The sequence below is a fragment of the Camelus bactrianus genome, chromosome 6 (assembly GCF_048773025.1).
Source record: "Camelus bactrianus isolate YW-2024 breed Bactrian camel chromosome 6, ASM4877302v1, whole genome shotgun sequence".
Taxonomy (NCBI): domain Eukaryota; kingdom Metazoa; phylum Chordata; class Mammalia; order Artiodactyla; family Camelidae; genus Camelus; species Camelus bactrianus.
The window spans coordinates 36,398,380-36,424,078 of NC_133544.1; the positions used below are offsets into that span (position 1 = coordinate 36,398,380).

At 41.4% G+C, this 25,699-nt stretch overlaps 1 protein-coding gene across 3 annotated transcripts in view; it reads right to left on the reverse strand.

Annotated features, from left to right (window-relative positions):
- Positions 1–18,929: 18,929 nt before the first annotated feature.
- Positions 18,930–25,699, reverse strand: part of DAAM1 (dishevelled associated activator of morphogenesis 1) — a 155,686-nt gene continuing 148,916 nt past the window's right edge. For all 3 annotated transcript variants that reach the window (XM_074365447.1, XM_010962221.3, XM_074365448.1), the window contains exons 23-25: positions 25,138–25,269; positions 23,136–23,306; positions 18,930–21,657 (exon numbers count right to left, since the gene is read on the reverse strand). In XM_074365447.1, the coding sequence (XP_074221548.1) occupies positions 21,448–21,657; positions 23,136–23,306; positions 25,138–25,269 (513 nt within the window). In that variant the 3' untranslated portion in view covers positions 18,930–21,447. The remainder of the gene's footprint in view (positions 21,658–23,135; positions 23,307–25,137; positions 25,270–25,699) is intronic.

Here is a 25,699-nt window from a genome sequence, read left to right on the forward strand (position 1 = left end):
ATGGTTAATAAGTAGAAAATTTAAATCTGAACTTCCCAAATAGACCCTGTGCTTTTTTGCTTATCTGCCTTTATTTCACTTACTTTCCTTCCTGTGCAATTCTGTAATGTCTTCTCTACGTACATTTACATGTCAAAATCACATTCATCCTCCAGGGCACATATTAAGTGCCACTTCGTCCTTGAGGTCTCTCCTGATGTCCCAACTAGTGGTGCTTTGTCCTTCACCTGAACAGCCACGTGCTGATAACGTGCCTGGAGTTATTGAATGGTGAGCTTGTCCAGTCTCAGCCTCATCGCTGGGGCCGGGGGTTTGGTGAGGACAGTGGCTATGTCTTAGTCATGTTTTTACCCCTGCACTGAACACAAATCCTGGTGTCCTCCAGATGCTCAGTGTTGAAATGAATTGTCCTATGAATAAACAGAAATGATGCAACAATAGTGTTGGCAAAATAATGGCAAGAAGTCCCTACATCACAGTCCCTGTGCCTCACCTAGAAATCATGATGTTCTGTCTAGCAACTAAGCAATTAAATGTGACACAGGGAAGGAAAGGGTCTCTTACTGAAAGGCTGGCTTTTGACTTTAAATACTTGGTTTGTACATCTGAATAACATAGATGCTTTCTTAGATAATTAGTGGACACAGTTGCTGATCAACTGACTCTTCTTCTGTAAGTCAGAGGTGAGTTATTACCCAGTTCTGGCTTTGACCAGAGCATTATGTAGTGAAATTGGGAACAAAGTGGGCTCTTTCTATGTCCATGGGTGCAACACTAATCAGTATCTTCCCCTCTGTTCATCAGTTATGAAGTCTGGGGGGTTCAACATTGAAAAGCACTCAGAATGACAGGACCCAGCTATTCTTCTCCATAAAAAATGTGTGAGAACACACGTCCATACAACTTGTGCAGCATTATTCATAACAGCCAAAAAAGTAGAGACAACTCAATGTCCTTCAACCAATGAATGGATGAAATAGATATATCTGTACAGTTGAGTCTTATTCAGGAGTAAAAAGAAATGAAGTTCTGATAACATACTACAACATGGATGAACTCTGGAAACATGCTAAGTGAAAGAAGCTAGTCGCAAAAGATCATATATTATATAATTCCATTTATATGAAATGTCCAGAATAGGCAAGTCCATAGACGCAGAGTTGGTTAGTGATTGCCCAAGGCTGGAGGGGAGAGGCGTTGGCGCGGGGAGGAATAGGGAGTGACTGCCAAAGGGTATGGGGTTTCTTTTTGGAGTAATGAAAATATTGTAAAATTGATCGTGGTGTTGGTTGCACAATTTTGTAAATACTCTAAAAGCCATCAAATCGTGCACTTCAAGTGAGGGAATGATATGCTGTGACTTATATCTCAGTAAAGTTGTCTTTAAAAGCCGCCAAAATGATACCAAGGGTTACTGTGGGATGAAGAGAGATACAGTCAGTTGTTACATGAGCTGTGAAAAATTCTGTATGAAAAAGAAGTTCAACATTTGAGTAGACGCCTACCAAAGTGCCTCTCAAAGAAGATTATAAGGAAGCAGAAGAGATGAAAAGGAAAAGGTATTTGGTTCTTTGTGCAGTGCCCTGGGACATTTTACTTTGAGCAAAGATTGTGCTTTGGTTTAGATTAGTCAGGAAATAACTTTATCAAAAATACTTTTCACTCTTCTATATCTTGAAAAGGCAAAAATGAATATTTTATCATTTGGATACTGGATAACTTTTTATTTTTAGCTTTGGTGTTAGTTTTAAAAGGCACTCGACATAGATGAGCATTTTTACCCAGCTAGATAGACATGTTTTAACACAACCAGTTTTAAACTTATCTGAGAACATTTAACAACTGAGCTATACATGAAAACTATTAAAAAAAAAAAAAAAGCAGCTGTAGTGTTAATGACTATTACATACTCCTAGCCAGCTGAGACTTGACAGAACATTGGACTAGAGAAACCCTGGTAGTGAGTAACATGGGAAATAGTCTATAAATAGGAAGAATATCAGTTATTTGCCAAAACACACAGATTCTGGTGTGACCGCACAGAAAGGAAGAGGAGCGGCCTCGGGGTTTCTGACAAGCAGGATGAACCCTGGACACACAGACAGCAATAAAGATACAGTGTTCTCCTGAGCAGTTGTTGGGGCTAGCTTGGACCTCACCTCTTCCTTGGGTTCCTCCCCAGAAGGGAGAGCTGAACCTGGGAAGATGGGATGCATGAGAGTGAGATGGGGGCTTTGGCTCTGGCGCTGGACTCCCTGTGCTCTTAAAAGCCAAAACACAAGAACTGGGTTGGCAGGGAACATCCACTTGCTTCAGAGATGCTGAGGGAGTCTGGGGAGCCTGGAGGGCCCCCCCACCAATGTGCGCGAAGCAGTCTGGTTTTGTCCTGTCCTGCCACCCTAACCGTAGCACCTGTGGCTGCTTGAGTTTCTCCCAACAACCTTGTACTCCGGCCCCACTGAGGTTCTCATTTCCACACTTGGTTGGCTGCTTCTGTGTCTGGGCACATACCATTCCCGTTCATCAGTACTGTCCTCTTCTTGGTCTGGAAAGCTCCGACTTACCCTTTCAGACTCACCTTTTCTGTGGAGCCTCCCCAACTCCCTGGAACAGAATTAGTCATAGCCACCCTGTCCTCCTGGAGCGCGCTCTCCATCACAGCCCTTACACCCAGACCACACCTCGGATACAAGGGTTCCATCTCTGTCACTTAGCATGTCTGGTATAGAGTAAATACTTAATAAATGTTTGTGGAATTCCTCAAGACTGAGACTCTGATATGCAGTCTGAGAATAGGAGATGAGTAAACCAACGACCCCAGAAGGAGCTACGAGAGTGTTTAATACTAAGAGATTATTACACTGAATAGCCAAAGCCAAAGCACTGACTGTCTCCCAGGGGAGAATTCCACGAACCAGGGGGAGAGAGTTTTGTTCATGTCGTACTATAATGAGCAGACCAGCTTGCCGGGGCTGCCATAACGAAGTGCTACAGACTCGGCAGCTCAAACTGCAGGAATTTATATTTTCTTATGATTCTGGAGACTGGAAGTCTGACAGTCATGCGTCCACAGGGCTGGTTTCTGTCTGAGGCCTCTTGGATTCTAGGCACTGTCTTCTCCCTCTGTCTTCATGGGGCCTTTCCACCCTGTGCACCTGTGCCCTGATCTCCTCCTTACCAGTCACAGTGGGTTAGGGCCCGCCCTAGTGACCTCATTTAACCTTAAATACCTCTTTAAAGACCCTGTCCACACACAGTCACATTCTGAGGTCCCAGGGTGGAGACATCCACATAGGACTTGTGAGGAGATGCAGTCCAGCCCTAGCAGTGGGTTTGCCTGAGGTTAAACCTGCTTTGTCCGAGGTGAAAGCTTGCCTTGTACAACTGCAAACCCTTTTTACCTCCCTTGAACTTGAATTCGGATCTAAACCATGTTGACAGAGACCCTTGAAGCACACATTTAGATGGTAATCAGAACTGGCAGATGTGAAGCCTGGATGCCCACGCAGATTTTCTTCTCGCTCTTCTAAGTCCTGCCCGGGCTGGGGAGACCTAGCCTCGGGAGCCTTTCGCAGCCTGTTGGATGGGACCTGGGCTCTGACTTGACTACAGCCTTTATTTCATGGGTGGCTTTTGTACCACAAAAGAACATGCCCTCAGGAGTCTATGCCAGTATTTACTATCAGTGCTTTCTTTTTTTTTGTTGTTTAATATTGTATTTATTTTTATTGATGTATAGTCAGTTTACAGTGTTGTGCCAATTTCTGGTGTACAGCATAATATTTCAGTCATACATATACATACATATATTTATTTTCATATTCTTTTTATTATAGGTTCCTGAAACATATTGAATATAGTTGCCTGTGCTTTAAAGTAGAAACGAGATGTTTATCTATTTTATACATAGTAGTTAGTATCTGCAAATCTCAGACTCCCAATTTATCCCTTTCCACCTCCCTTCCCGAACCTGGATAACCATAAGTATGTTTTCTATGTGAGTCTGTTTCTGTTTTGTAAATAAGTTCATTTGTGGGGTTTTTTTTTGTTTTTTTTTTTTAGATTCCACATGTAAGCAATATCATACAGTATTTTGCTTTCTCTTTCTGGCTTATTTCACTTAGATGGACCTGGAGATCATCATTCTATGTTGTTGCAAATGGCATTATTTTATTTTTTATGGCTGAGTAGCATTCCATTGTATAAAAACACAACTTCCTTATCCAGTCATCTGTCAGTGGACATTTAGGTTGTTTCTGTGTCTTGGCTGTTGTAAATAGTGCTGCTATGAACATTGCGGTGCATGTGTCTTTTCGAATTAAAGTTCCCTTTGGATATATGCCCAGGAGTGGGATTGCCGAATCATATGGTAAGTCTGTTCCCAGTCTTTTGAGGAATCTCCATACTGTTTTCCACAAAGGCTGCACCAAACTGCATTCCCACAACAGTGTAGGAGGGTTCCCTCTTCTCCACACCCTCCCCAGCATTTATCACTTGTGGACTTTTGAATGATGGCCATTCTGACTGGTGTGAGGTGATACCTCATTGTAGTTTTGATTTGTATTTCTCTGATAATTAATGATATTGAGCATTTTTTCATGTGCCTATTGGCCATTTGTATGTCTTCATTGGAGAATAGCTTGTTTAGGTCTTTTGCCCATTTTTGGATTGGTTTGGTTTTTTTGTTGTTGTTGTTAAGTTGTATGAGCTATTTGTATATTCTGGAAATTAAGCTCTTGTCAGTAGCATCATCTGCAAATATTTTTTCCCATTCCATAGATTGTCATTTTGTTTTGTTTATGGTTTCCTTTGCTGTGCAAAAGCTTGCAAGTTTAATTAGGTCCCATTTGTTTATTTTTGCTTTTATTTCTGTTGTCTGTGTAGACTACCCTAGGAGAACATTGCTGAGATTTATGTCAGAAAATGTTTTGCCTATGTTTTCTTCTAGGAGGTTTATGGTGTCTTGTCTTATGTTTAAGTCTTTAAGCCATTTTGCATTTATTTTTGTATATGGTGTGAGGGAGTGTTCTAACTTCATTAATTTACATGCGGCCAACTTTCCCAACACCATGTGCTGAAGAGTCTCTTTCCTCCATTGTATATTCTTGCCTCCTTTGTCAAAGACTGATTGACTATAAGTGTGTGGGTTTATTTCTGGATTTCTACTCTGTTTCATTGATCCATATGTCTGCTTTTATTTCTGATTAATGCCACTCAGCACTGAACCAGGTTAGTGCATGTGCATGAGGCAACGATGACCAGCTAAGGTCTCTGTACCATCCTTGCAGACTAGCATTGTGAACAGCTAAAGACATCCAGCCCTGGTGCTAGACTGAAAGCTAGGCTGGTTGTAGCAGCACATCATTCAAGGAGTTCTGCCTCCAAGTGCAGCTGTCCCTTTCAAAATAGAACAAAAGAATCATTATAATACAGTGAAACTGCTCAGAGTGGAGTCCTCTTGGAAAGAGCAATACTGCAGTAACTTCCTGAGATAAAATAAGTTTGGGTTTACAGGGTTGGCACTCCAAAGATGCTCTTCGTCCCCTTTAGTTTAGTATTTCCCCAAGCAAGGTCCTAGGCCACTGATGTTGGACTCACATGGGGTTCTTAGCAAAACTATAAGTTCCTATGCACCTTGTGCTGACTATATTGGGATCTCTGGGTAGATCGGGGAAACTGAGTTTTGATTTTTGCCCGTGTGATTCTTATTAACATGTGTGATCCACTGGTTAAGTAACTGCCTGGAAATGTAGGAGAGGCACTGCCAGGTGAGCGCTTCTGCTTGGACTGTAACCTCACCAGCCACTCAGCCTTCCCATAGGTGTGGTTCACTGAGACTCTTGACAGTCACGAAGTCCAGGTACTGAGCACCCAGCTCCTGATTCATATGCCAGGGTTCTGCTCACAACTCTAGTTTCTCTCTCTTCCTTATCCTTTTGTTCTCTGAAGTCACAGCTTGGCTCATCTCTAATTTAAAAAAAAAAAAAAAAAAAGCTTTCTAATCCTGAAATTACTCAATGTTGATGATGGTGCAGGCAGTCAAAGGGAACAGTCATACTCTGCTGCTGGGAGTGTGAACTAGTGTGATCCCTTCCAGAGGGCGTTTTGGCAATCTGTAGTGAGAAACTGAATTCTACTTCCAGAAATGAGCCCCAAAGGCAAAATGAGAGATTTCTGTCAAAGACTTATGTATGAGAATATTCATCAGAGCCTTGTTTGTAACAGTGACAAATGTTCAACAGATAGGAAACTTGTCAAATTCATAAAATTAAAATACTAAGTAATCATTGAAAATTTTGTTGTCACAAAATACCTAACAAATGGGAAAACATATTTTATCAAGTTAGAAAAAAGTAAGGTGGAAATCTTAAGTATATAGTAATTCCAACCCCCCCCCAACACACACACAGATTTCTCTGTCTGAAGAAAAATAACCTAATTGCTAAGAACGATTATCTTTAGGTCACAGATTTCCACAGGGAGATAAAAAGGCAGGAACCCAGAGGACATCGTCCCCCAAATATTTTGTAAACTCTTGTTAACCTGCTGCCTTCATCTTCATTTGGACTGAGATCAGCCAGCTCTAGTGAAAAGAAACTTGGGTTTGGGGTGGAGGTAGAACTAGGCAATTAGAAACCAAAACACTTAGGGCAGTGGCTCTTAAACCTCAGTGTGTAAAAGGATCACCGGTGGAGCTGGTTAAAATGCAGATTCCTTTTTGAAATTTCCCCCTTACAGAAATTTCTGTGTAAGAGATGGGTTTAGTAATCTTCATTTTAGTAAGCTCCTGGTGTGATTTTGCTGCAGGTGACCTGAGGGTAGTAGCACCTGGGAGGAAGAATAAGCCAGAGAGAGAGCCCCACGGGAGACCTTGGGAAGCTGGGGTGAGGCGCAAAGAAAGAGGCATCAGATTTTAACATCATTCCTTTCTGTTAATAGAAACCAGGACTGTTTACTATAGCGCCAGGGCTATCAGACAGCCAGAAGGCCCTTTGTAGGCTAACCCTGAGGGCACAGTTATCTTTTCAACATGATTGCCAATGGAAAATGTTTCAAGTTTTAAAAACTAACTCCCATCTGAGTTTTTGGAATTTATTTCATTCCTGTCCTGATGACTCTTTGTTCCAACGACCATCACCATAAGCCTCCCAACCTTGATGTAACTATTTAGATGCCCTTCAATTTCTCCCATTGATTGTAGCTCATTTATCAAAATAGAAAAAAGATGAATCTATTTTTGAGAAAAAAGGGCAGGTATTCACTGTTAAATATAAGACTACATTCAGTCTCAAGCCAAAAAATCATGAGTCAGATTTGAGCCTCTATTTTTCTTTTTCACAGAGAGCTTTAGATTTTTTTTTTTTTTGCCTTTTTGGAAACAGATAGTATGAGAAATAGGGAATGTAGCTTAAAAATTCTGATCAGCTTCTTTAGATTTAGTCTTGAATTTGGAATGGTCCCTTAAGATTTTACAAATTTCAAGTTCAATAACTCTCAAGAATAAATTATTGAACAAACCTCTTTTGACAGGCATGCAGTAGGAAATAATAAAAACTGCCAGAGCACTGAATATGTGCACAAAGAATGTGCTGTTGTACAATTTAGTGGTAATAGTAAGTTGTTTAAAGGCAAGTTCAGATGTGATTTGGAAACAGGTTTGAAAGTGTTGGCAGTGGGAGTTGCGTTCGGTTGACAGTTATTTCCACATGTCTTGATTGGGTACAAATAGTGGTGAGATTAAAAAGTCTCCTAAACTGCCACGCTCTCCTTATTTTAATCCATTTACAGAACATATGAGTGTTACAGGCCCTGAGAGCTGAGCTGGATGGTCATAGTCTGAACTACCAAGGATGAAGTTTGCTTGGACTTAGGGTGTGTCAAACTTGAATGACAAAACCCTTGGTTCAAATGGCCCTTTTGCTGAAGCGGAAGGGGAGTCCTGGCCCCTTAGTCCTTTGAAGACCCCAGATTAGACATTTGTGTCAGTCAGGATTCCTCAGTCCAAGCAGCAGAATCTGACTCTGGCCTGTTTTCAGAATTGCTGGGTGAGCTAAGCTTCAGAAATGACCGGACCCAGGGGAGCTCCTGAGCCCTGGGCAGCGAGAACTAATGGCAGTGTCTCCAGGGCTTGCCGCTGGAACTAGACTGGGTGTTCCTCAGCTCTGCTGGCCTTGCGTAGGCACATGTCCATCCTTGACCTAGGGGTATGGGAACACTGATTGCCCTCCGGGTGGAAAAGGATAGCCAGCAGAAGAAGGGGGAGTTGATAGTTGGAAACTAAAACTTGTGTCTGCTACAACAGTCCTTTGAGGGCTCCATCAAACTCAGATTCTGTGACCACTGTTCCATTATCAGAAAATTCCTACTTGCAACAGAGAACCAAAATGGCCCCAGAGAGCTAGTCTTTAATCTCAGAGAACAGCATCATCAACATAGACCAAAAAAAAAAAAAAAATTAGGTGGATAATGGCAGTGTCTTTTGCAAATTGTTTAAATTGAGTATTTGTTAAGGGCTCAGGCTTTCTGGTCAGATTATGGTGGAATTTTGTGTGCCCTGGGGTAAATTTCTTATTTTTCCTGAGCCTCAGTTACCTCCTCTGCAAGATGAGTCCTTGGGTTTTTATTGGGTTGTTTTATGACAAATGCTTATACAATGCCTAGCTTTAGTAAATGGTAGTTATTATTCTAAAATGAAGTTTCATCTCAAATGTTCATCACAAAAATTTATAGTTATGTTTTAAGGACTTCATTTTCATAAATTCATTAAAGCTTGGAGACATGGTAAACAGATAGTCTTGATTCTCTCTCTTTTTTTTTTTAAGTTTTTTTTTAATGGAGGTACTGGGAATTGAACCCAGGACCTCGTGCATACTAAGTATATGCTCTACCACTGAGCTATATACATCCCTCCTCCCCTAATTCTCTTTTGATTCTCAACAACCCAGCCCTAGGGGACTAATGAAATGAATGCTGACAATTTGCTGAAGCTGCAGATTTTGTGTTCTGTGAACACAAAGACATGTCATAGGGACTGTGTCCAGGTACGTAGCTGGTATTTATATTTGACAGCAACTGAGGCAATCTGGTAGAAATATTATGGATACTATAAATCCTCACTCCGAAGACTTACCCTGGCTTTTCCTGAAAAGGTTTCCTCCTTAATGACTTCTGCATAATGGCATGGATTCCATATTTTGGTATAGAATCAAAACCCTGTACATCCTCCGTCCTTTGGCAGATGGATGCAGTTGCTCTGACTCTTTGGTACATCACTGTGATGACTAAAGTACAAACATGTTTCAGGCCAGCAGTGTGTGCTGGGCGTTATGAAACCACATGCTTCCGGAAGCAGCTCACCAAAGCAGGATTTTAAAACAAAGAGGGGCTGAGGTTTGGGGGGAGAATTCCACTCACTTAGTTCATCACAAGCACCTTATTAGGAATGGGAAATGGGGAAAGGAACTGTTTCTAATGCAGATTTACAAATTTTCCTGGTGTGACCAGACTTATGTCTGAGAGGAAAGGTTCCTGCCCCTCCACTGAACACACTTCCTTCCTCTGGAGACTGGGAGCCGGAAAGTTTACCCTTCCCTCCCAGAAACCAACGCCAGTGTTCAAAAACCTGGCATTAACCCTCCAGAATTCCCCCACCCTACTATTTCTAAAACCAATGAACCAAAAACATTTGTTGGCCGCCTACCTACCTATTTTTTTCTTTTTCAATTTATCATCGTGCTGGCCACCTGAGCTCTCAGAGGTGAAGGATGATCCACCACTTCTAGTCTCCTTGGGGAGACAGGTAAACATATGACAACTAAGACCAGGTCGACATTGGTATGATATGAAAACTCGTTTCTGCAGCTGGCAGGCCCGCTGGGGCTGAGCAGCTTTGTGGAGTCTGCTGTGCATTTGGCAAAACCCCGTGCTCAGCTGGAGGGACTTCAATCAGCAAGCTTATCTGCGCCTAACGGAGCAGTGTCCAAATTTGTCACCAGGCCACGTTGGAAGGAACAGGCAATTTGTTGAAGTCCTTTCAGATGCAGGAAATCCTGTGTTTACTATCTAGGAAATACGATATAAAGTTTTGGGGTTTTTTTTCCCCTTGTGATGCTCTTTTGAATTGAAATTTGGCCGCAGAACCACTGCTGATAAGAACGTTGCTCAGGAAATGACAATATGGTGACAGCCAGTCATACACAATAGGCCTTACTTTTTTGTTCTCATCCTGGCTCTCAAAGTTAGTTGATAGGATCGCTTCCTTCGGGGAGTCCAGTCACTCATAGGTTCATGTCTTGAGTGCTGATGCCTTTAGGGAGGCGTTGCCATAAATGCCTTGAAAGTCCTGGACTCATCTGTAAAGGTGCTGGAGGATACTATGTAAGAGGGGCAGTGAGAATTACTCAGTCTAAATCCGATTTAATCAACTAAATGGACATAAAGTAACCCCTTTCTAAAGTCAGCATCTGACAATGTAATGTCTATACTTGTGTCTAAAGAGCTTCCTCTGGTCAGAAGATTGGGGGCTGTAGACAGAATCTGAGGACGTTACACAGCATGACAGACGTGTGGTAGTAAAATTTAAAAGAAAAAGATGTCAACAGAGGATAGAGAGAGCCCTGGGAAGAGGGGTGAATAGATGCAGTTGTTAGACTGTATCCTGCACTGCCCAATAGTCAGAGATCTTGAAGTTTTACAGTCCCACTGGTGAGACTGTGACTAGAGAGGGGCCAGGTCCTTCCCTTAACTTACTTGTGAGTCATCCCTTTAGATGACTAATTTTGTTGCCTTTTGGTTTATTTTGTTATTCCCATTTTTAAGTTAAACTTTTAGTTCACCTTTAGTTGTTTCTCTTGTTAAGAAATGAAGGCATCAGCAAACAGACCTTTTGCATTTGAGTGTGGTTTGGGCTGTATTCTGAGTGTAGTAGCTGTATTTTTACGTGTTACATTTTTCTGTTTATTTTATAGTGTTGCCAGATCTAGCAAATATAATATTAACATCCCCAGTTAAATTTTAATTTCAGATTAACAACAGGTAGGGTTTTGGTGTAAGTATGTCCCAAATATTGCATGGGACATACTTAGGTGAAAAAATGATTATCTGAAGTTATAATTTAACTAGGTATCCTGTATTTTATCTTATAATAGCAGTCCTAAGCTCTAAACAGATCTTAGATATAGTTTTGGTTAACTTTGACCCAGTATTTCTTGTAAGATTTTCTCCCTGAATGATTGTGATTTTTTTGTTTGCTTAAACTTTTATTACTAAATTCTGCTCTTTTTGTGTATGTATGGCTTAATTTTAGGAATGTAACTATACATGAGTGGGTCTCAACTGGAACAGATTTTACTCCCCAGGGGCCCCTTGGCAATGTCTGGAGACATTTTTGGTTGTCACAGCTTGGGAAAGTGTGCTAGTGGGCAGAGGCTGGGGGTGCCGCTGAACATCCTGTGGTGCACAGGGTGCCCCACGACAGGGGATTATGTGACCCAAAATGTAATAGTTGCTGTTGAGAGACACTGTCATAAATGTTTGAAAAGAGGGTTTGTCTTTTCAAATATATCTTTGTTTAACATATGTCTGTTAAATCAGCCTCATCAATTGCATTATTCATTATCCAGTTGCTCTATTTTTTTGCATATTCAGTCTATCAAAGAGAGTGGTGTATTGGAGTTATTCATTCAATTTGACAAACATGATTCAGATCCTCTGTATGTCAGACCTTATTCCAGGTGCTGGGAATTCTCAGTGAACAAAACAGAGTAACATCTCTGACTTCAGGCAGCTTTTGTTCTAATGGGTGGGATCGGATCAGGAGACAAAATAAACAAGTAACTATGATAAGTATTATGAAGGAGAAGAGAGCAGAGAATTGGGATGGGTGTTGGGATACGCGTGGTTTGTCATTGTACGTTCAGTGGCAAGAAAGTCATGACTGAGAATGTTACATTAGAAGACAGACCTTGAGAAGATGACAGAGAAAGTGATGTGCAATCTAAAGGAAGAGTGTTTTAGGCAAAGGAAACAGAAGTGCAAAGACTCTGATGTAGGTCAGTGCTTAGAATAATCAAGGAAGAAGAGGAAGCCAGTGTGTCTGGAGCAAAGGGAGGAAGAGGGAAAGTAATGGGACGGACGGGGGGGGGGGGGGGGGGGGGGGGCTGGTGCTGGGCTGGCGTCCAGACCATTCAGGGCAAGGATGCCATTGTGAGAACTGTGCATTTAGTTCTAAGTGAGGCAGGAGGTCGCCGGAGAGAGTCAGCAGACCGATAGGAATTTTACATACATTTTGAAAGCATTACTATGGCTGTTATGTTGAGACTGGAGTAGGGTGAGGGGAAGGCTGACGCAAAAAGACTAGTTAGGAGGCCACTGCCGTAATCCAGGAGAGAGGTGATGGCGCTGTGCCCAGGGTGGTAACAATGGAAACTGTGAGAACTGATTGAATTCATTAGGCATATTTACACCTTGGTGGAGGGAATGCAAAATGGTACAACCTCAAGAGGGGAATTTAGCAATCTTTACTAAAATGACCTGTCTACTCTTCAACTCAGCTATCCCACTTCTAGGAATTTATACTGGAAATATGCCTTGAAAAAAATAGCGATGCAAAAGTTTATTTACTGCAGTATTATATGTAATTGGAAAATATTGGAAATTGGTTGAATAAACTGTTACCTACACACAATAGAATGTTATGCAGCTGTAAAAATAATGAGGTTGCAGATCTGCATGGATCAATATGGAGTGATTTTCAGCAGATATTAAATGTAAAAGGCTCGCCTCAAAAAAGCATATGTAGTTTGCTACCTATGTGCAAAATAGGAAAAATAAGTGAACATACATATATGTGTTCATCATTACAAAAGAAATAAAGGTAAAACAGAATAGTAAAGTTGGGTACCTACAAGATGGGGGGTAGTGAAAGGGATGTAGGAGAGAGTGGTGCTTCTGAGTATACCTTTTCATATAATTTTGGCTTTGAAAGCATGTTAGTACTGTACGTGTTTAAAAAAATTAAATTAAATCAATAAGAATGAGAAAGGGACTAAAACCTAACTAAAACTGAAAGGAAAATGGAAACAAATGAATCTAAATGTATTTCAAATAATTACTATAACCATATGGAAGAGGGAGGGAAAAAAGGCCAAGTAATATATGAACACAGTTTTTTTATTATCTTTCTCAGTCTGGAACAGAGTGGGATGTAAGGAGGGGAAATGGAAGAGGGAAGAAATACAAATTCTGTGCTCTGTAGTAGGTTAGTTTTTTGCAGTGTTATGTAAGAAGCAATTTTGAAGCTCTTTTAGATTCAGTATAGGATTGAGCAAATGAGTGACTGTTGATGTGGTTGGGAGTCAGGATTCTCCCTGTGGAAGAAGGGACGCACCAGTATGGAGCAGGCGGGCAGGGAGGACGCTGTGGGGATGGAGTAGAATTTGAGAGATTGGTGTAAAGTCATCATTTCTAAGACATCTGTACATGTATGCTTGTTTATGTGCACATGTGTATTTGTGTGTATGTGTGTTACATGGATATATATGTGTACACATTTCCTCATCCTGTGGAAAGGGTCAAAAAGCAAAATTAATCTTGGTTTCTAATCCTGTTTCTGCTAAAAGGCATCAGAGTTCCTTGGAGAAATGTCTCACTCCAAGGCTGGAGCAGGGTAGGTACCAGATAAACCTGGAAACTTTGGTTATTCTAAAAAAGTAGGAAATGCTTTTTAAAAATAGGACAGAGTACAAGGATGGAGGAACAAGCTTGAGGGGGCTCCCTCTGGTCAAATCTAGAAAAATTTGAGAATAAAAAAATTAAGCACAGTGATGAATTACAAACCACTGGACAAAAATAGGACTCCTTGAGCCCATACTGATCATAGAAAATTAACAGTGGAGAAGGTGGGAGGGACCTCGCTTACAGCAAAACACTGACACCAGTTGGGAAATGTGGTGAAACTACTGAAACTGAACTATATCGTCATTTTGCAACTGTAATAGTAAAGATTGGTTCTGCCAAAAATCGATGGATGTTTTAAACCTAGGGGGAAATTTTGATAAGGAGCAAACCACTTATTAATTACTAGAGAAAACAAAGCCCTTTAATTATACAGAGAAAAAATTGGGTGACATCTTGATTGGGTGATCAAAGTTAATGTCACCTGTGAGGAAAGGACACTGTGTGCCTCCAGATGTGATTCCTCGATACTCCCTATGCTGTCTGTATTCCAGCTGAGAATGTGTAACTTCAGTCTAACAAAAAGAAGTCAAACACAACACAAGGAAAATTATAGTTTAAAAAAAAGTAGGTGGGGGGACTTGTATTCCTTGGCTTGTGTCCCCCTTCCATCTGCAGAGAAGTCCCATCACTCCAACCTCTGCTTCCATCCCATCTTCTCTCCTGTATCTCTCTCCCTTGTAAGGACCCTTGTGTTTACGCTGAGCCCACCTGGATGACCCAGGATAAACTTCCTATCTCAAGATCCTTACCTTACTCATGTTGGCAAAGTGCTCTTTGCCATGTAAGGTAACATATTCGTAGGTGCTGGGGATTAGGACATGAACATCTTTGTGGGGGTCATTATTCTGTCTTCCATTGGACTCGTTCAAAAATGTCAGTGTCATAAAAGATAAAGGCTGAAGAGGATGAGAGTCTAAGGAGATACGACAAGTAAATGCAATATCTGATCTTGGACTAGATCCCTCTCTGGAGGGGGGGAAATGCTATAAAGGACATTCATCATAGCAGCTGACAAAATTGGAATGTGGGTGGTTGATTAAAGTACCATTATAAATGTATAAAATTGATAAATGTACTGAAGTAATCTAAGAATATTCTTAGGACATGTACACTAGAGTATTTAGGAATTAAGGGCCATGATAAATACAGTTTACCCTCAAATGGCCCAGGAGAAAAAAAAAAATGTGACCACACACACATACAGAGAGAGAGCAAGAGAATAAATGAAGCAAAGGAGGCAAAAGGTTAATAGTAAGTGAATCTGGGGAAAGCGGATAGGGAGCTCTCCGTGATATTTTTATTGTTGTAATTTTTTAAGTTTGAAATTATTTCTAGATAAAAAGTTTAAAAAAATAATTTATCCAACCTGCCATTCAGTCCTAAACATCTGACAGCATCCCCAGTGGAGTGAATGGTTGTTGGGTCTTGCGATTTGAGTGCGTCTGCGGAGGGGTGGACCTGAGAGGCAGCCTGTCCAAGGGCTGTTAGTGAAAGGGGCCTGGGGGTTGTGTACAGGTGAGGAAAAGTGAACTCTGTGTTGGTGACTCTCACCCACTGGTTGCAGCCCTGCCTTCTGGTGAAATGCAGAACAAGTCTTCTCCCTCTTCAACTGTTTGAGGCCAGCTGTTGCATCTCCTTCATAATTTGTTTTGTGAGCTAAAGGTTTCTTGTCAGTGGTCACTTCTGGACCAGTTCTTTAAGCTCTTGACTGGGATGCATTTTCGTTGGTCCGTGTTGTGTTTAAAATGTGGTGTCTGGGAGAACGCAGCACTCCAGCTGTGGTTACTCCCTGAAGAGAGCAGTGGGCCCATCCAGTGAGGGTGATTAGTTCCTTCCTCTTCCAGCCTCACTCCTCCTAGGTCACCACACCCTGTGCAGGAAACAGCCATGTTAGTGGTATCCATTGGTTTTATGACTAAATCCACGCCCGTGGTTTTGGTGCGTCCCGGAGGGGGCTCTGAGGACCCGTGTTACCACACTTGCCTGGAAAACCAAAGGAAACCGTGGAATGATCCTCTTTGCTGCTGGAATGTAACCTGCACAATCAGGACAGTGTGTTTAATTCTAGTTAGTAAGTTGGCTGCGGTAGATCCCCGGCACCCAGGGACTGGGACCTCATAGGTGGGACCGTGGCATCCTGCGATGCGAAGTTTCAGAACTGCTCCTCCCAGCCTTGCAAAAAGGGTAGTGAAGGTGTCGTGGAGTTTCGCCGAAGGTCCTGGCTCACATATGCCAGCAACAGTTCTGGAATTTGGAGTGACCATGTTCTAGTGTGTGGTGCAGAAATCGGCACAAGGGCGCTCACAGCCTTCTGCAGGGAACACTTCACTGTTGTAATTTTAACTGTGGGCAGTTCCAGGAGTAATGAGGGTCACCTGTGCCACATTCTGGTGAGGTTACCCTCAAAGCACCATTTCTCCAGGTCATGTGGTAGAGGCTCCCTTTCATCCCTCAGCCGCGACCCAGTGAGGTGGGGCCGGCAGGACCCCTCCTAGCTGCACCTCTAGCAGACTCGGAAAGCCAAGGTCTTAATGTGAAGTCACCAGCCATAAACATGTCAGGTCACTAAACAGCTGCTGCCTTTTAGGGTCAAATATCTCAGTCAAGGCAGTAGGAGAGGACCGTTTTCTGCAAAAGGCTTTTTAAAGAGAATTCCAAATAATGAGGCCTTTATGATGGTAGAGGAACTAACAAAACTGGTTTGAGGGAAGGAAGAAAGGGGGGGAGTGGGCCCTTTCTGTGAGCCTTCTAGTGACAGTCAACTTGCAGGAACTATCCTGATATGGAAATCCTAAAAGTTTACAATCTGAACTGCTTAAGTGTGACTAGTTCACTCCTTTTTTTCTGCCCCCACCTCCCCCGGCTTCTAAAGCAGAGCTGAGGAATGGATGGAATGAGGTCCTATTGGTCTGAGTTAGTCCTGAACTTTCTGATACTGGGCTGAAGTCTCAAAGGGTGTTTTTTTTGTTTTTTTTTTTTTTTTTTGAGATACACCCAGATGTGAATAAACTGGGGAAGTCAGAGGGCACCATAAGCTGTCAAAGAGCGTTCAACTGCCGGGGTATATGCAGTGGAGAAGGGCAGCCTTGCCGGATTTGGTAGGGAAGTGTCTGGCTGCACATAGCTCTTCCTGAGCAGCTGGGAGAGGCATCTCTTTTCTACCCACCCCCACCCCATCCTGTCTTTGAGTCACTGCTCAGCATCACAGTCACCTCCTTTCCAGGCACCCCTCCCATCCCAGGAGAGTCAGGGTGGCCCCCAAATCTCACTGGACTTAGGACTAAGTTTTTCTACACTGGAGGTGGGGTGGGAGGATGGAGGCGAGGACACTAAGGGATGCTTACCATTGCATGGGGGACTGCAGATTCCTTTGCTTCAGAAATGCCCCCCACATGACCATAGTGGGCATAAATTAGATGGGAGATACCAAAGGTCAGTACAGAAAGAACTACTGCATTTCTTCCTCCTCCCAGTGAAAGAAATCACAGGCAAAGAAGCAGAGAAACACATGCTTTATTTAAATAACATGGGAAAATTATACTTTGGAACCCCTTTCTTTCCCGTGAAAAACAAAAACACATCAAGGTTTGATTAAAATAAGGATCTCCATTGTCAAAACCCCCTAGTGTGCAATCCCATGCTCATATTGTTTGTTTGATACCATGGAAACACACAGTTGATTGCAGTGGACAAAAACATGTCAGGGTAGAGACCAAAGGTTAGATCTGATATTTTCCTGACCAGATAAATGAAAAGTAATGGACTTTTCTTTTTCTTTTTGCTATGGAAAACATGAAAATCCTTATAAACTAAGAGTTCCTTCCTCCTGGGGTTCCAAATGTTCTCCAAGATAAAGAACTTATAGATTTTAAGCCATCTCTTAATTATGGACTCAGTTGGTTTTTAGACTTCAGTAGAGTTTACATTAGTAGGGGGAACAGGGACATAGAGACATAAACCATTGTATCGGCCACGTGGAGAAAACAAGCACCTGACTCAGTGTCGTGATGGTCTGTGAATGACCCCAGTGCCAGAACCTTGGAACCCTGACTACATCGGTCTACACACAGTCCAGTGGCTCTCAAAGCTAGTGTTTACGCAACTGAATGATACCAAGTAGCTGTTAAACGTTGGCAGTTCTTAAGTTTCCATATGGTGGCGGTGTTATTTAAAAAAAAAAAAGTCACAGAAAATTTCCCCTTTTAGAACTCGACCTTTTAAATAATTGTGTCCAGTTTAATAAGGATTATCCTTTTGCCTCATAGAAACCCATGTTAAGTTACAGAAAGGGGGGCAAAATCCTAGAGGGATCGAATAGCTTTACACCTTGACAGAAGTACATTTTCCCCAGTGATGATTTTCTGGGGGAAACTGAAGACATAAAAGTAAACATAATGATCTGCAAATTGCATGTTTTCCTCTGTTTCTATCAGTACACCGAGGGCAGCTGAGGGTCTCGGTGGTTCTGTATGTAGCGCCGCATGGCACGTTGTTTGTGGGGCGGAAGATAAGATGTGCCCACCATGCAGAAGGTACGCTCCCATCTGAACGCCAGTGTTAAGAGAACAGAGTGGCTGCTGTGCAGTATCTAGTGACTGTAAAAAACAAGATGGTTAATAATTTTAAGAACATCATGAGTCCATTCCAAAGATGAGAAATGCCTGGGTCCTCAAGCAACCACTGGGATAATTTGTTTTCAGCTTGACTTCAGATTGGGTTGAGGATGGCCAAGAACCTAAAGTCATGAGCGGCCAAGAGAGAACCCCAATTTTCAGAGGATATAATAATACACATTCTTTTTTCTGTACAGGTGACACTTCCCATATTGACCTCTATCAGAAATTAATTTTTAAAAAGGAAATGCTTCAAAATGAAAAATATTTTGATTCTACAGACTGAGATTCTTTTTTATACCCCCACCAGTTGAATGTCACCAGTATCTCCACCGTGAAACTGTGTAGTTCATATAGAGTTATACAGAAAAGTTAGAGTTACAGAAAGAGGTAGCACGTGGTAGTCTGTGGACAGACTGAATGCTGCCATAGAACAAAACTGTACCCCCCCTAGGTCCAGAGATACAAGCTAAAGAAAATGTATAATTTCTAATTTACTAAACTTGGAGTGTTTAAATTTAATGGTGGAAAGTGCAAAGAAATTTTAATAACTCATAGAAAGCATATACATACACCTAATGAATTCATCTCTTTATTGCATATTGCTATTTTAAAAAAATGTACAGTCTCATAACACATACAACATCTTTTTTCTTGGTACTATAACAACAGTCTTGCACCTAAAGACTAAGTGATTCCAACTACTAAGCTAATAAGATACAAGACAGATAATTAAGTTTACAAATTATAATGCTTTTTCTTTTTGGCATTAATTTAAAAAAAAAAAAAAAAAAAACAACATTTAAAATACACACCCAAGAGAGAAAAGTGGCTACTTACACCAGCACCAATCTAAAAAGTAGGGTTTTTTTTTTTTCTCCCAACAATGGCACATGGAATTACCTGCACACAGCTTTAGGGGAAAGAAACCAAAGATGGAAATGGCAAAGGAGGCCTACCAGGATGGCCCTGTCAAAATGAGGTTGATTAAAGGGGGCGAGATGAACATGCTGCACAAATTTGCTCCTTCATGTGACTCTCCCTCCGCTTGTCCATTCCTTAAACTGTAAAACAAAGCCATTTTCAAAGTACGGTTCCAAACTTGAGCCAGATCAAATTTCTCCTGCTATAAATAGAAAAGAATATATATATAGAGGCACTTTAGTTAAGGAATAGACAAGCCAATTAGCATATCCTACCCCTCCACCCCTCCAGGCTTCTCTGAGCAGAGTCTCTGTCTGCCCTTTTAACATGTCGTACTTGCAGAACTTTGTACCTAGGAGTTGGGGGAGTGCAACGTCTGCTGTGTATCTGTGACTGTTTTTTGTTGTTGTTGTTGCTATAGTCATATACTTCCATATTGTGTGTAGGAAGTCGCTAAGTTTGCAGTGAAGGGGAAAAACGTAAAACCACGGCTCTTGCCAACTCTTAGAGCGCTATTTCACAGCTTTCACAGAGCACAGAGAGCTTGCCATCTGCGCTAAGCATTAGAGTTTATACAAACCATTTTTAAATAGCACGATTCCTGTACAGTGCACACCTTGATACTCTGTTCACCCCTGAACATCCCCACTAGAAGGTAAGCTCCTTGGGGACAGGGGCTCTGTCTTGCTTACCATTGTAGCCCTACTATACCTGGCACATAGTAGGTGTTTTAATAAATATTTGCTAATTGGCTGAAACTCAATTTAGTGAGTATATAATGTTCTAGTGCAATAGGACAAACTACTCTCTCCACAGGAAACCCAACCACAATAGGACTGATGGAAAAAAAGAGACCCTTAGCCCCCCTCCCCAACTACAAATAAATAAAGCAAAGCAAAACAAAACAAAGTAACAGTCCTCTTTATATATCATATAATTTAAGGATATTAAGAGTTGGTAGATTAATGGTAAGCATCTATATTTTATTTTCTAATGTTGTTTTTATTCATTTCTCCCTGAGAGCTTTATCTTTTGGACTGAAATTTTACAGGTAGCATTACTGACACACAATTTAAAATGACAACATATAAACAGCAAACCACTTCAAATATGCTTAGAGATAAATAGATCTTGGCATCTCTGTTGTTGTTGACATTTTGTGCATTCACTGAGTGTCCTTTAGTCCAGACCTATATTTATAGAAGATGCAGCTTGTCCTACAAAACAGAAAATACCCCCCCCCAAAAAGGCACCCCAGAAATTTTTAAAAAAATAATCTTTATCCCTTCAGAGAATTTGTCCTCCTTTTAGGTGTTGGATGGGAAATTTTATTTTTAAAATTTATATATCTATATTGCTAGGAAAACAAGCACATTCTGGTACTTTTGTTCTTTAATAAGAGCATGGATTGCATTTGATAAAGTGTTCTTTCCAAAAGCAATGTAAAGAAATCATCAAGAGTGCTTGGCAGAGAACTCGATGAAATTAGGGGGAAAAAACTGATGTCCAAGTTTTAAACACATAAAAAAATTCTGATTGACATTCTACATAATTCAGATTGTGTGCCAGACGTTTCAAGAAAGGTTTACAGACTGCATCCCCAACCCAGGTCAGAAATTCCAAGCTGGTCCTGTCATCACTGGTGTGAAGCACCAGCATCTCACTGTCAACTAGCAAAGACCATCTTAAATTTCTATTTTTTCCAACACCAGTTTCACCAATGAAAATAATTTCAAAATATACCAAGCTTGGAAACCATAAAATATTTCTCAAGCTTTTTTTTTTTTTTGCTTTTGTTTTTCTTGTTACTCTAGGGAATGTCTCTGTACCTCTTTGAGGAGATAGTATTGTGCTTCTGAGCAGTCACGGTGTTCAGGGGAAGATGAGCCACACTCAGTACCAATGTACACACAAAGGGCTTCTGAGCACGTACACAAACGTAGATTTTGTTTTCTTTTTAACCAAACATATATGTCTCCAGACGACAGTCAGACTTCTATGTACATTTCTTAATATATATACACACGTACATTTACATACACACACATTCTCGCATCCACGCACAGATGAGAGGAGAAATTGCCACTGTTTGGATTGCAAGGCAGTGTAATGAAAAGTTCTAGTTACTTCAGAGGGCCGCTAACGAGCCTTCTACAAAAGTATTCAAGGAGAACTAGAAGTTGAGTTTTGTGACTGGCCTCTCCCGGCTGCCGTCTGTCACCTGGCTGGTAATGCGCTTGCGATTCCGTTTCAGTTTAGAAAGGTCTTTGTCAAACACCTCTCCCGAGCGGAGAGCTGAAACCAGGTCATCAAACTCGCCACCTTCCTCACTGTTCTCTTTTGCCTTCCTCATTTTCCGTTCCCGTTCACGTTGTTCTTTGAGCTGCAAGTAGAAAGCAGCCTCTTAGGGAAATGTCAGAACACTGTGTTTTGTTTTCATTGGAGGCAAATTCTGTGGGACGTGGCGATGCTTCAGTCACACTGAGCCACGTTCAGCCACAGCAGCAAACCCCCTCAAGTGTGAGAAGGGTGACTGGGACGGGAGGTCCCATCAAAGAAGCAAGGAATAATGAACAAAATGACCAGTACTTTGTGATGAGACTCTGTCTAGAATCAAGGTGTAAACCTCATGATTATTCTAGTTAAAAAAGAAAGCAGTTGAGGCTATTCCTATTTCTATGATGGGATGAGAACATCATCACTATTAAACAGACCCCAAATACTGGTTTCTTTGATGGTAGAGAGAGACTAAAGCAAATGCTCATCAGGCCATGGTCCTGACATCAAAGGCTTAGCCTGTATCTACCAGGGATGCCTGGACCCCACTATGCAAAGTTACCATTAAAGACAGTAACATGCATTCATTATAGAAAATTTAGATATTCAAACACAAGGGGGAAAACATCCTTAATTTTATCAAGAGCTAACCACTATGCACCTTCTGGGGGTATATCCCACCACTTTTAACACTTATTTTACACAGAAAAAATATTTCATATTGAAATCACTTTGTAAGCTTTCTCACATCATTAATTGTTCTTTAAAGATAGGCTTTTAAGGACTGCATGAATATTCTGTTACGTAGCTGTTACACCATTCAGAACTAATGCCCAGTTGGTAAACATTCAGGTTGTTTCCAGGTGAGGGTTTATTACAAAGACTGCTGCTCTCTTTGTGCAAACGTACGATACTTTCTTTGGGCTGATTTTTTTTTTTAACAGATACAAATTACTGTATATAAGATGGACTAGCAACAAGGATTTACTGTATAGCACAGGGAACCATAATCAATACCCTGTAATAACCTTTAATGGAAGAGGCTCTGAAATATGTATTTCAAAGTATCTGAATCACTTTGCTGTATACCTGAAACTAACACAATATTGTAAATCAACTTTACTTCGATTAAAAAAAAGAGACCAGTTACCCAATGGCTCCCTCTCCTTGCCCATCCAATTCCTATCTGCCCAGGTCCAGGCTGGAACCCCCAGTGAGGGTGCCATGGGGTCATGTTGAAGTGGGAGGGATGCTGACCTGAACTTGTCCCTTACTGAGTGGTGTGGACGAGGACTCAGACTCTTTGCTCTGAGTGACCTGAAAGTCCTTTTTGTCTCAACTCAAGAGGAAAGAGTTGCTTATAAATTAGATGAGGGTCTGTGGGCTGATTTCTAAGTAGAACTCCAGATCAAAGGGTCTGGATATATTTTTTCAGGCTTCAGATACATACTGCCACGTTGCCCAAGAGAAACTTCATACCGATTGAAACTCCCAGCAGCACTCTAGAGAGGACTTCGATGCCTCCTCCTGGCCTGCACATCAGTCTTGCAGCACCAGGGCTAGCCAACGACGCCCCCCTCTTACCTGGGCCTCCATGCGCGCTCGGCGCTCTTCCTCCTCCTTCTTCTTTCTCATGTTTTCGTTCTCTTGTTTGGCTTCTGACACAGCTTGAAGAAACTGATCAAAAATGCCAAAGAACTCATCCGGCTGTATCTTGCCAGCCTCTTCCCCAAAGTGTTTCACTGCTTTAGTAAACTGGAAAAAAGGAGGTTTTAAGAAGTTCAGAGTTCTGAGAGAAGAACACCATGACCCAGCAAACAGAAGTCTCTCCAGAGGGGCTAAAGCTCAAAACAAGTCAGTGAGCCCACACCGCTCTCTGGCTGCCACGTATGCCTGTCAGTTGTTTCCAAAGGGAAGGCTGTCATACTCCTTGCTTTGGAAACCATTTGTCCTTGCCTGCCTCATTTCAGTGTAACAGCTGTAATTACAGCCTATGACTTTTTATTAACTAAACAGTAGTAAAAACAAGAAAGCAAAATAGCATACAACAGAGCACTCAGGACATAAAACTAGTAGCAAACTCAGCAGGGGTAAGGAAACTTGTACTTTTAACTTTTCTTTGAAGTAGTTTAATATCATTTACTGGTGCCATATGGTTAATATCAAAAGCAAATGGGATAGTGTTTCGTAGCTGCTTTTTCTAATCATACAGTTTTATTCCAAATCCTTGTTTTAAGACCCCTTTCAACGCAAATATTTTTAAATTATTTTTTACTTTGTTGGGGGGAGGTAATTAGGTTCTTATTTATTTTCAAAAACATTCAAGTTCATGCATTTCCAGCCATCCTGAATGATCTTTTTATCTAGGAATCCTAGTGATGATGAAGTCATGTATATTTTAGTCTTAGAAATCCCAGACTAAAGTTCCCACACTAAAATTTTTTTAAAAAAAAGGGTGTGTGTGTGTGTATGTAAATCAAAAGTTAACTAATCCAGTTGATTTTGATAAAAACGAGCCCTTGATGCAGTGGGTTCTCTATCGCCTGGTTTGGGGTGGGGGTCCCTTCCTTTTACTCCAAAGTGGTGAGGCACGCACAGGACTTGGGGTGGGGGCCATCGTAGTGGCGGCTGCTGACATCAGTTCACTGACTTCAGTCAATCAGGGGCTGGACCTCTAACAGCAGTCATTCAAACATACCTCGTATTCCATTTATTTAGTGATACTGGAGGTGGGGTTGAACATTGAGATTAGCTAATATTTCTTAACACATATCTACTTCTGAACTTTAGCCACTGTGCGTGTACATTTACATTCACCATCATCGCTATCTACAACGGAGCAGGTGACTACAGAAAAATGAGATCCATTATTCAAGTTGCAAGGGAGATTCAAGTTAAAGCAAAAGTGCTGTCACAACTCAGAGATGGGCAGTGTGGAGGGCCCCAGCAGGGTGGTAGCAGCTGCACATCATTTATGAACAGTGAGAAGGGGATGAGAGAACGTGTACAGGGATATGAATGTGTGTATATTTTGAAAAGAATATAACCAGAGAGAAGGGGTGAGGGCAGGAGGTGGTTTAAGGCCTTGGTTATTAGCCAATGAAAACTTTACAGGAAAACATTTTATAATAGCAAAACTCATTTTTAAAAAAAGCCTAATTAAAAATGTACCCTTTGCAATGAGGCTGTGAATTAAAGTGCATTTCATTTAATAAGTGCTTCTGGAGATTTAAAGGGAGTAGGAGGACAGGATATCCCCTATTTCAGGTGAGCATCCTACAAGATACTGAAGCACACGGCCTCTCAGTCACACCTGATCTCCTATTTCATCCCACCCTTAGTTTTTATAATCTACTCTTTTCTCTTTCCCAGAGATAAGTACTTTGACAGTTTTCTCTTGGTTGTTACTGAATCAAAGTATCTACTGGTTTTATACCATCCAGATACTTCGTCTTACTAACCTAAAGGCAGCCAGTTAGAAACAAAGGGTATGTTTCAATTGGTCACAGTCCTAGAAATGAATTTACTTATAATATGTGCAAGTACCAGCTGTGAAGTAACACTCAGTGCTCACGGGGAAATTTACCAGGTCTTTAGCTTCTGCTAGAAGATCTTCAACATCAGAGAAGCTGAAGCTGGCTACTGTGATGAACTGGCTGACCACGGACACAAACTTATCTCCGGGCTGTGGAGGCTGAGACTTCTGATACTCTAGCTCCTTCAACACAGGAAATGGATAATGTCAACACAGGGTTCAAATGCAGACACACCTTGCCTCATTTTTCATATGCCTCAAATTTAGTAAGTCAGAATGGCAGACACATCAAAGCTACTCTAAAACTTTTGGTGATCAGCCAGCTCCCCTGCCCACCATGTCAGAGCCATGCCCATGTGCACATGTAATATAGTCTGCAAAATGCAGTTTAACCAGTCAGCTGGAGACTTTATTGATGCAATTTTGTATACTGACTTTAGAATGTAAGCAGATTAGCATTTGGATAAAATTAATAGAAGTTAAATAAATGAAGAGCAAATTGGATTCAAGGGGTATGTAACTGAAAGCAAGAGAATTTGTTGATACTCTGTGCTCAGAACTCTGGTGCCTTAATTTTTCCTTCTTTGTCTCTGCCAAGTCTGCTTCTATCTAG